This window comes from Nyctereutes procyonoides, unplaced genomic scaffold (genome assembly GCF_905146905.1).
Source record: "Nyctereutes procyonoides isolate TBG_1078 unplaced genomic scaffold, NYPRO_anot_genome, whole genome shotgun sequence".
Classification (NCBI taxonomy): domain Eukaryota; kingdom Metazoa; phylum Chordata; class Mammalia; order Carnivora; family Canidae; genus Nyctereutes; species Nyctereutes procyonoides.
This window is the reverse complement of record NW_026575141.1, coordinates 101,937-114,299: the sequence shown is the minus strand read 5'-3', so window position 1 is coordinate 114,299 and position 12,363 is coordinate 101,937. Positions and strand designations below refer to the sequence as shown.

The 12,363-nt window shown below is 39.1% G+C and overlaps 1 protein-coding gene across 1 annotated transcript; it reads right to left on the bottom strand.

Moving 5' to 3' along the window:
• Positions 1-9,533: 9,533 nt before the first annotated feature.
• On the bottom strand, positions 9,534-10,493 carry LOC129498121 (olfactory receptor 2T6-like). The gene has a single exon (XM_055307343.1). It carries the CDS (start codon positions 10,491-10,493, stop codon positions 9,534-9,536), a length of 960 nt encoding a protein of 319 aa, XP_055163318.1.
• Positions 10,494-12,363: the final 1,870 nt, after the last annotated feature.

Sequence of the window (12,363 nt, the reverse complement as noted above, 5' to 3'; positions counted from 1 at the left end):
TTTGCTCTAGCTCTGTGAAAATGCTGATGATATTGTCATAAGGATTACATTAAATGTGTAGATTTGTTTGAGTAGTATACGCACTTTATCAATTATGTGTTCTCTAATTTATAAGCATAGAATGTCTTTCCATTTCTTTGTGTCATCTTCAATTTCTTTCATCAGTGTTCTAGTTTTCAGAGAATAGGTTTTTCACCTCTTTGGTTAGGTTTATCTCTAGGTATCTTGTAGTTTTTGATGGAATTGTGAATGTGATTGATTCCTTAATTTCTTTTTCTGTGGCTTCATTATTGGTGCAACAAATTTCTGCATGTTAATTTTGTATCCTACAACTTTACTAAATTTGTTTATTAGTTCTAGTATTTTTTGATGGCGTGTTTTAGGTTTTCTATATAGAGTATAATGTCCTATGTAAATAGTGAAAATTTTACTTCTTCCCTGTCCTGGCAAACATTTTTTTTCAAACTGTGTGTGTGTGTGTGTGTGTGTGTGTGTGCGTGTGTGTGTGAGGGGGTGTGCATGAATGTGCATGCTTGCATCTCATAGAACACATTACAATTTTTTTTCAATAGCTGTTGGGTTTGCTCAACAAAAATAGGTCTGTATATAAATGCATTTGAGGCAAAAGATCTGAATTTTGTGCCAGTGTTGCTGTTGACAGTAGATTGTGTAACCCAATATGTTTGCTGTAACTTTGCCCTGTAATGATAAGTTTTAACAAGATCAGTAATCACATATACGGGGCATTTGTATTTGGCATCTAAACCATGGGAGTCAACACTAGGATCTAGCCTATGCCCATCCTGGTTAATGAGATTACATCACTCTTCTTACAGAGCTTACCTGTGGTCTTTGTTGTTGACAAAATCGTCAACACAGAAACCTAGGAAGTCACTGAAATTGGCACATGCCATAAACTCATTGGTCAGTTATTGACAAGATTTCCTTCAGAATTACTCCTCTGAACTTTCCTCCTGTATAAAGGATCCCCATATTTATTTACTTTGGGCATCATTTACAGAGTGCTTACTGATTGTCAGGCCCATGGGCAGGTCCTGGAATACGACTGGCTCCCTTGCCCCACCATAGTCTTCAATCAGTTCACCAGCACTCCTTCCCGTGGATGGTGCTGTGCTTCTTGGGGAAACAAATTAATGCTAAAGATAAATATATAACATATATTTAAACATATAATGCTAAAGATAAATATATAACATATATATTTATCTTTATATATTCCAATTATATATACATATACATACATATATAAGCAAAACATGTGTTCATGGCATTCTAAATATCAGAATAGAAACCAAATTTCAAAAACTTTGGTCATGTTTTTCCTGTAGTTGCTGCAGGAGCTTGTGCACTATGCATTGTTGTTAAGGTAATTTCTTTTTGAAGGAATCAACAATTATATCTTGAAGAATATTGCTCATTTCATTTACGGAAAAATTAAGGCTAAAACAATACAGTCATCTAAGTGACAGAGTGAATGACTAGCAGAGTCAAGAGCCAAATTGATTACCTTTCCAGGCATTATTAATTCCTTTGTGAAAACAAGTTACACCTTTGCGTGTGGGTTTCTATCAAAGGAAGCACAAGGTCCTAAGACGTATTTCATGGGCTCCAGCATTGACATTCAACCTAATTTTCTGAAATAATGGCTGGATGGTTCCCAAGTGGAGGAATGGCTTCAAATTCCTTTAAAAGACTTCAAAATTTTCTACTATCTTTGAACAGCTGCGATTGTCTGAACTACATAACCCTTATAGTGTTTGAGACTTATAATGAATGATAAAATATACTCTGAGAAGAAAACCACTTCACTCACTCTAATGAGGGCTTTTCCCTGCAGTAGCATCCTTATTTTGAAATATTGTTTCTCCCTAGTGTTGAGAAGAATAACGAATACAGGGAAATATAGATCACTTACTTTTCCTCCAGACACAGAGTGTGCATTACCAGACCCTTCTTATCCAATTCAGTAGGGGAAAGGATGCTGACTTGGGTTGTGTAGTTCCAAGGGAATACTACCACCAACAAAAGTAAAACAAAAGAGCGCTTGGTTCATGTTCTAGCAATTAACTTTTTAACTTTTCTTTATCTTTTTTTCTTTTCTTTTCTTTTTTAATTGGAGTTCAATTTGCCAACATATAGCATAACACCCAGTGCTCATCCCATCAAGTGTCCCCTTCAGTGCCCCTCACCCAGTCACCCGACACCCCACCCACCTCCCATTCTACTACCCTTTGTTCATTTCCAGATTTAGGTGTCTCTCATGTTTTCTCATCCTCTTTGATATTTTCACTCATTTTCTCTCCTTTCCCCTTTATTCCCTTTCACTATTTTTATATTCCCAAATAAATGAGACCATATAATGTTTGTCCTTCTCCGATTGACTTATTTCACTCAGCATAATACCCTGCAGTTAAATTCACATCAAAGCAAATGGTGGGTCTTTGTCATTTCTAATGGCTGAATAATATTCCATTGTATACATAGACCACAACTTCTTGATCCATTCATATGGATCACCACTTGGTCGTGGTGAATAATCTTCTTAATGTACTGTTGGTTCCTATTGGCTAGTGCCTTTTGAGAATTTTTGCATCTGTGTTCATCAAGGATATTGGCCTATAGTTCTCCTTTTTGGTGGGGTCTTTGTCTGGTTTTGGAATTAAGGTGATGCTGGCCTCATAGAACAAGTTTGGATGTATTCCATCCCTTTCTATCTCTCAGAACAGCTTTAGTAGTATAGGTATGGTTTCTTCTTTAAACGTTTTTATAGTTCCCCTGGGAAGCCATCTGGCCCTGGACTTTTCTGTGTTGGGAGGTTTTTGAAGACTTCTTCAATTTCCTCCCTGGTTATCGGCCTGTTTAGGTTTTCTACTTCTTCCTGTTCCAGTTTTGGTAGTTTGTGGTTTTCCAGAAATGTGTCCATTTCTCCAAGATTACCTAATTTATTGGCATATAGCTGCTCATAATAAGTTTTTAAAATCATTTGTACTTCCTTGTTATTCATGGTGATCTCTCCTTTTCCATTCGTGATTTTATTAATTTGAATCTTCTCTCTCTACCTTTTAATAAGGGTGACTAATGGTTTATCTATCTTATTAATTCTTTCAAAGAACCAACTCCTGGTTTTGTTGATCTGTTCCACAGTTCTTCTGGTCTCTATTTCATTGAGTTCTGCTTGAATCTTTATTAACTATCTTCTGCTGGGCATTGGTTTTATTTGTTGTTTTTCCTCCAGCTGCTTTAGGTGCAAGGTTAGCTTTTATATTTGAGTTCTTTCCAGTTTTTGGATGGGTGCTTGTATTGCGATGTATTTCCCCCTCAGGACTGCTTTTGCTCTATCCCAAAGATTTTGAACTGTTGTATCTTCATTCTCATTAATTTCCATGAATCTTTTTAATTTTTCTCTAATTTTCTGGTTGACCCTTTCATCTTTTAGCAGGATGGTCTTTAACCTCCAAGTGTTTGAATTCCTTCCAAACTTCTTCTTGTGATTTAGTTCTAGTTTGAAAGCATTATGGTCTGAAAATATTCAGGGGACAATCCCAATCTTTTGGTATCAGTTTAGACCTGATTTGTAACCCAAATGTTGTCTATTCTGGAGAAAGTTCCTTTGGCACCTGAGAAGAATGTGTATTCAGTTGCGTTTGGATGTAAAGTTCTGTAAATATCTGTGAAATCCATCTGGTCCAGTGTATCATTTAAAGCTCTTGTTTCTTTGGAGATGTTGTGCTTAGAAGATCTATCAATTACAGAAAGTGGATTTTTCCTTTCTGATTTTTCCTTCTGAGGTTGTCATTTATTTCCCTTAACCTTTCCTCATGACCTTTTAATTGTTTTTCTTTTTTCCTCAGATTCCTTCCTTGCCATCAACATGTCTTCTATGTAACTCACTGGTTCTTCTATTTCATTAATCCTCTTCATACAACCTCTAGTTTGGATTGCATCTCATCAATTGATTTTTAAACTGATTAATCTAATTTTGTGATTCAGTGATGAAGTGTCTTGAATCCTTAAGTTTTTTTCCAGAGCCACCAGTAGCTTTATAATTGTGTTTCTGAATTGGCTTCCAGACATTGAATTGTAATCAAAATTCTTTAACTCTATGGGAGAGAGTACTGTCTATGATTCTTTTTTTTTTTTTTTTTTTTTGTGGTGAGTTCTTCTTTTTAGTCATTTTGCTCAATGCATAGTGGCTAAAAACAAGTTTTAGTGGAAAAAGGAATGAAAAAAAATAGAGGAAAAAAAGGGGGGAACAAAGAACAAAAACCAAAAGTAACAAAACAAAATAAAACAAAAAACCAAACCAAACAACAACAACAACAAAAACACACAAGGAGGGTTATACTCTGATTCTACATACTATAAGTCCCCTGACTTTACCTGGGGCTTTCCAGGGCCTCTTGGTCAAGAACTTGCTCTTCCCCTGTCCTTCCATCTGGTCTTCTGTGCAAGGGGCCTGCTGTGCTGATTCTCAGGTGTGTGCACCTGGGGGAGCTGCCCACTCCCTGTGTGGTGCATGAATCAGTGGGAGCTGTTTATCCTGTGAGTCCCCTATTCCCTGGCAGCCCCACTCAGTCCTAGGCACAACGTGATATAGGGAGAAACAAGACTGGTGATGACCAGGTCTCCAGCCCTGGAGTCTGCTCCCACAGTAACTCCCACAGTTTTCCAGTCCACAGGCCCCTGGATGCTCCGAGGGCGGGGTCGCTGACCTGCACATCTCAGAGGCATCCTGCGGCAGGAGTGTCCTTGCTGTCTTGTGTTGTCCTCGCCTCCGGCTGTCCCAAGTGGAGCACCGGATCTTGGGCTGTGTCCGTCGACGCCCTGGGCTCTGGGGTCTGCACTACTGGAATTGTTTTCCTGGGGCCGCACAACCGCATGGAGCTGCCACCTGAGCCGCTGCCTGAGCTGCTCCCGAGGCCCCGCCGGGCACCCACTCCAGCCCTTTAGGGAGCTCGGCTCCCGGTGTGTGGCGTGGGCTCCCCTGGGGCGCACTTCCTCTGTTAGTGATCCCGGGAACCTGGGGACTCCACTGCCCCTCCTGGGATCCTGCCCGAGTTCTCTGCCAGCGCCTTTCCTTTTGGAAAGATTGGTAAAGTTCCTACTTCCGGGACAGGGCTTTCCTGTCCACCTGGCCTTCTCGCGGGGGGGGGGGGGGGGGGGCCCTTCCCTACTGGATGCTTTTTTATTTTTATTTTTTTTCCTACCTTGATAGAAGCGCGAACTCTTCTCACTGTAGCGTTCCAGCTGTTCTCTCTTAACATCTCAGGCCGAATTCATAGGTTTTCAGGATGATTTGAAAGTTATCTAGGTAAGTTAGTGGGGACAGGTGACTTGGGGACCCTACTCTTCCACCATCTTGCCCTGCTCCCCGCAATTAACTTTGTTGCTCCCTATCCCCAAAATTGACACAGCCAAATCCTAAAAATAAGGCTAATGAAATTAATGAGCTCTTATCCTTTATTGCTCAATATCACCCTATTTCTATAAACTCCACTACCTTTTGGTGACAGCTTCTAAAAATTTATTTTTTTATGACTTTACTTATTTGAGAGAGAAAGAGAGAGAGAACGAGAGAGAGAGAGCATATAAAGGGGGTAGGCAGAGGCAGACAGAGAAGCAGATTCTCCACTGATTAAGGGCCCTATGTAATGCTGGATCACAGGATTCTGGGATCATGACTTGAGCTGAAGGCAGATTCTTAACGGACTCAGCCACCCAGGTCCCCAGATTTCTTAAGTGAAATACAGTATCAGAGGATTACATGGTGTGTAAGTTTTTCTTTTTTATTAGTAAACTGATATCCTAGTGTTTTTTTTTTTTTTACAGAAAGTTTAGCAGATGGTACAGAGAATTGCCCTCTATTACTTTTCTTTCCCCTGTTATTAACATCACGTATTAGTGTAGTACTTTTGTTACAATTGATGGGTTAATTTCATACATTACTATTAACTACAGTCTATAGTTTACGTTAAGATTCACTCATTCTGTTCTATGAATTTCGACAAATGCATAATGTCATGTAAACTCCAACTACAGCATCATACAGAATATTTTCAGTGCCCTAAAATCCTTTGTCCTCTGCCTTTTCATCCTTTCCTCTCCCTTTACCCCTAGAAATGACTAATATTTTTATTGCTTCCATAGATTCTCCTTTTGTAGAATGTCATACAGCTGGAATCATATAGTATGTAGCTTTTCCAGACTATCTTTTTCATTTCTTTTCAAGACTTGATAGCTCAGTTTTTTTATTGCTGTATAATATTCTATTATTGAAATGTACTGTAGTTTATCCATATTTTGATTAATTCTAAGTTTTTGGGGACTGTGAAAAAAGCTTCTATAAACATTCACTTTCAGGTTTTTGTGTAAACTTAAGTTTCCACATCAGTTGAGTAAATCATGAAAATATAATTGCCAGATTATGTGGTAAGACTATATTTAGTTTTTTAACAAACCACCAAACTGTCTTTTCAAGTGGATGTACTATTTTGCATTCCCACCAGCAATGAACGAGAGTTTCTGTATCTCACCAGCATTTGATATTGTCAGTATTTTGAATTTACCATTCTAATAGGTGCATAGTGCTATATAATTATTGTTTTAATTAGTACATTTTAAAAGTATGTCTATTAACCTTTTTTTCTAATTGTCCTAGTACAGTTTATTTTCAATGCCTGTAATTGGAATATTAATTTTACCCATTATCAATCCATTGTAACTAGCATAATTAACAAGGGAGTGTGCTTATGTATGTAAAGAATAGAAAATGGAAAACAGGATGAGTTAAAAAGAAAAAGCACAGATATTAAAAGGCTAAAAAGCAATTATATTTAGTAAGACTTGCTAGGATAAAATTAGAATTTGTTGCATTATTATTATTTGATTTTTAAAATCTTATAAATATATATATATATATATATATATATATATATATATATATTAGCTAAAACTTCACAGAAATGGAAATTGGGTGCCAGTGACATTAAATGATGGACAGAATTTTTTGAAAAAATGGAGCTGAAATTAATGCCTAGTTTTAAAGATCAGTTTCCTCATTCTTTTCTGTTTTATTTATTGTGTTTCTTGTACTTCACTATCTTTTAGTTGGAAAGTAACTCTCTATTATTTGACACATGGTGCTCCCAAAGCCAGTTTGACAACATTGAAGGAAATGAGGTCTTCCAGAAGGAAAGCCTCAGAAAGGCTGACTCTGGTTAGCAACTGATAATTCTGCTGAATTAGATGGAATCAGGTCTATTTTCCTCATTAACTAGTAGTCCAACACAGGGTATTCCAAAATGCAATGTTTCATTGGTTAAGTATTTTGTCTACCACTAACAGCTTTTGTAGTGCAATAGAAGGTTTGGTGTGTTTACCTCACCCACCACAACCAGTGTCTGTCAGCAGTAAAACATCACTAAACCAGGTCAGGATTTTTTCAGACTGGTAAGAACATAAAGCCTGGCATAACACTATGCAGAGATGGTTCAAGGGTCCTGGGATATGGTTCACGTTCATACAACTGGGCCTACCATGTAGGCTAAATACATACATTCTCTGGATATCAGCTTCCTAAAGAAGTTGTACTAAATCATTTCCAGAGAATTTTCCAGCTCCAACTTTCAAGTGAAAAATTAGTTCTTTCCTTCCCATTTTGAAACGTTATCCAATGCAAAATCCAGTGCTGCAGAGAATGAAAAATGTGCTATTTTTTGAAAGAGAAAGGTTTATAGAAGTATCCACACCATAGGGGGTCCCTGGGTGGCTCAGTGGTTTAGCGCCTGCTTTTGGCCCAGGGTGTGATCCTGGGGACCCAGGATCGAGTCCCACATTGGGCTCCCTGCATGGAGCCTGCTTCTCCATCTGCCTGTGTCTCTGCCTATCTCTCTCTCTCTCTGTATCTCTCATGAATAAATAAATGTTTAAAAAAAAGAAAGTATCCACACCATAACTGACATCTAGGGAGAGATTCCAGAAATCTGATAATCTTAATGAATTGAAGAAGCTTAAAAGGGATTACTGAATTTATGAATTAATGGATCACCTTTTTCTCTCCCATCTCTCAGTGTCTTCTTTTTTTTTATGAGTTATAGCACACAGAGTTTATTCCTCACACATGAAGCCTTGCCTTGTTTGTAAAGCACTTAGGCCCTAGCTTTTTATTTTTAAATTTTTTTTAATAATAAATTTATTTTTTATTGGTGTTCAGTTTGCCAACATACAGAATAACACCCAGTGCTCATCCCGTTCTAGTGCCCCCCTCAGTGCCCGCCACCCTCAGTGTCTTCTGATGTAATATTTATTTACCACTTCACAAGTATAACATCATAGAATTGACTTAAAGAGGATTAGTCTGCATTTCTGCAAAAGTACATGCTTCATTTCCTCCAACTCCAAATTTACTTAAAAGAAGAATGTTTTCAGTTCCTACTCAAAGAAAAGATATCTGGATTTTCTAAATATTGATTTGAGTCTATTTAAGTATTCCCTTTGAAGGGGTTTTGAAACTTTAGTTTCTTTCAAATGTCTTTCAAATGTATGTACACCTAACCCTTCTATAAATCCCCATCAATGAAACATTTAAACAATGTAATACAAATCACTAATTCTTATGAAAACACTGAAAGTGAGCAGAGTATGCAATATTAACTGGACATTTGGGAGCATTTATATACATTAATTACAATCAGAGAAGTGGTATGAGATAAGAACTGGACTTGGAACCAGAATAGACAGCCACCATGAGTGACATGTAAATTTGTTTCTACATGATGTTTTTCAGAAGTCCAAATCAGAAGGACCTTTAGAAGAGGCCATGGCATGTGCAGATATGAAATCTAACACAGAACAAGTTTGAAACAGATCAGAGCTGAAGCTTGTGCAGAAACCCCCTGAGACTGCTCCACAGTTAACTTTAGTACATTATAATACTAAAATCTCTTCTCAGGGGCAGAATTTAGGCCATTTTCTTGAGCTTGTGAGATATACACTAGCATGTGAACATGCTAAGTATGTGCAGTAAACCTAGAATGCCTAAGGAATAAGGTATGTATAAGTTGCCTAGAGTATATGCAAGTTTCCAGACTCTGACCCCTCTGCATACTGAATAAAAGCTAACTGCACTATCTCCAGGCAAGACACTGCTTTAGGAAATTTCCTCAGTGTTCTCCTTACCTATTGCAAGAAAATAAAATCTTCCACATGGGACTGATTGTAAGCCTTGGATGTACTACCAGCTTGAACTCACCGAAGAAAGGTACCTAGAGTTCAGTAACAGAATGGGTAGACACAAAGAAGGAATAAACACCAGTGGTATTTAGGCACTCTGGAATTATTCACTTGTGAATGTTACAATCAGTTTCACATTTTTCACAGAAGTGCTGATGCATCTTTCAACATAACTGGCGTTGGCAGTTGCTGAATGCATTATTCTTATTACCCATGGCATAACCCCAAGTAACAGCACCCATGTATATGTACCCCTGAGCAGATATGGATGACTTAGACTATCAGAATTCTCTCCTTGTCACACCAGGAGCTCCTTGACATCTTGCCAAAATTCTTTTAAAAGCTTCAGTTACATCTGTGTTCCTCAAGCTGTAGATGAGAGGATTTAACAAAGGAGTGAGAATGGTGTAAAAAGCAGAGAAGACTTTGTCTTTGATCGGTGTGTGGTAGGATTGGGGAAGCATATATGTGTATAGGGCAGCCCCATAAAACAATGTCACCACCATTATGTGTGATGAGCAGGTAGCAAAGGCCTTCTTCTTCCCTTCATCTGACTTTATCTGGTGCACTGTGATGAGAATCTGAGCATAGGAAGCAATCACCACAGAGAAGGGGATCAGCAACATCATGACACAGCAAATGTACATGACCATTTCATAGGCAGCTTTGTCACCGCATGCCAGCCTTAGCATGGTGGGTCCTTCACAGAAGAAGTGATTGATCTTGTGGGAACTGCAGAATGGGAGACTCATGGTGATAGGGGTGAGGAGAAAGCTGTCCAAAGCGCCACCTAACCAAGAGCTGGCCAAGATCATCCAACAGACCTGGTGGCTCATAAGGACAGGATAGCGAAGGGGGTTGCAGATGGCCACATAGCGGTCATAAGCCATGAGTCCCAACAGGAAAAACTCAGCCCCCACAAAGCCCATGTAGAGAAAGTACTGGGCTGTACAGGCAATGAAGGAGATGGTCCCCTTGCCCACAAGATAATCGATCAGCATCTTGGGCACAATGGTAGAGATGTACATCATGTCAATAAAAGAGAGATGACTGAGCAGGAAATACATGGGGGTGTGGAGGTGAGAGTCTATATGGATCAGGAAGATCATGACACCATTAGCAATCATGGCCATGAAGAAGATGGCACAGATGATGCTGAAAAGGAAGCCTGAGATTGCACTGTGAGTGAAGAGCCCTGTGAGGATGAAGTCACTGGAAGAGGTTTGATTGTCTCCATCCATGGTGTTGAGTTGAACCTGGGGACATAAGGAAATAAGTGGGGGGTTAGTGAAAGTCCCAGCAGATAATATGAACCCTTCAAAATGCCTGTAGAAGTATTTATTACATTAAAATTATTTATATAACTAATACTAAGCATTTTGTATGTGTGTGTATGTTGTGGGGTTGGTGTGCAATTTCTTTCTTGGATATTTCTTCCTGTTGAAGAACAATTTGAAAGTTGAGTCTCAAAAAAAAAAAAAAAAGAAAGTTGAGTCTCAGATTCCATCAAAATCCTAGAGGAGAACACAGGCAACACCCTTTTTGAACTTGGCCACAGTAACTTCTTGCAAGATTCATCCATGAAGGCAAGGGAAACAAAAGCAAAAATGAACTCTTGGGACTTCATCAAGATAAGAAGCTTTTGCACAGCAAAGGATACAGTCAACAAAACTCAAAGACAACCTACAGAATGGGAGAAGATATTTGCAAATGACGTATCCGATAAAGGGCTAGTTTCCAAGATCTATAAAGAACTTATTCAACTCAACAGCAAAGAAACAAACAATCCAATCATGAAATGGGCAAAAGACATGGAGAGAAATCTCACAGAGGAAGACATGGACATGGCCAACAAGCACATGAGGAAATGCTCCGCATCCCTTGCCATCAGGGAAATACAAATCAAAACCACAATGAGATACCACCTCACACCAGTGAGAATGGGGAAAATTAACAAGGCAGGAAACCACAAATGTTGGAGAGGATGTGGAGAAAGGGGAACCCTCTTACACTGTTGGTGGGAATGTGAACTGGTGCAGCCACTCTGGAAAACTGTGTGGAGGGTCCTCAAAGAGTTAAAAATAGACCTGCCCTATGACCCAGCAACTGCACTGCTGGGGCTTTACCCCAAAGATACAGATGCAATGAAACGCTGGGACACCTGCACCCCATGTTTATAGCAGCAATGTCCACAACAGCCAAACTGTGGAAGGAGCCTCGGTGTCCATCGAAAGATGAATGGATAAAGAAGATGTGGTCTATGTATACAATAGAATATTACTCAGCCATTAGAAACGACAAATACCCACCATTTGCTTCGACGTGGATGGAACTGGAGGGTATTATGCTGAGTGAGATAAGTCAATCGGAGAAGGACAAACATTATATGGTCTCATTAATTTGGGGAATATAAAATATAGTGAAAGGGAATAGAAGGGAAGGGAGAAGAAATGTGTGGGAAATATCAGAAAGGGAGACAGAACATGAAAGACTCCTAACTCTGGGAAATGAACTAGGGGTGGTGGAAGGGGAGGTGGGCGGGAGGTGGGGAGTGACTGGGTGATGGGCACTGAGGTGGGCACTTGATGGGATGAGCACTGGCTGTTATTCTATATGTTGGCAAATTGAACACCAATAAAAAAATAAAATTATTAAAAAAAAGAAAGTTGAGTCTCCAGGGAATGAAGATGAATGAACATTTGGAATTTAATGATTGCTTTAAGGGAGTTTAGTTATTATTGCAGAACATGTGGGCCCCAGAGAGGCTTCTTCACCTGGAGTTGGCTTCCTTTATTTGAAACATGAATATAGGGCCACCTGAGTGGCTCAGTGGTTGAGCATCTGCCTTCGGCTCAGGTCATGATCCTAGGTCCTGGGATAGAGTTTTGCATTGGGCTCCAGCAGGGAGCCTGCTTCTCCCTCTGCCTGTGTCTCTGTCTCTGTCTCTCTCTCTCTCTCTGTGTCTCTCATAAAAAAATAAATAAAATCCTTTAAAAAACAGAGAAACATTAATATGACTGCAAAACAACAGAATTAGTTCAAATAACCCGTTTAGTAAGATGTTTTGTTGAGTTGGAGATTTTTGTCACAACCATAAAAGTAATGAGCCTC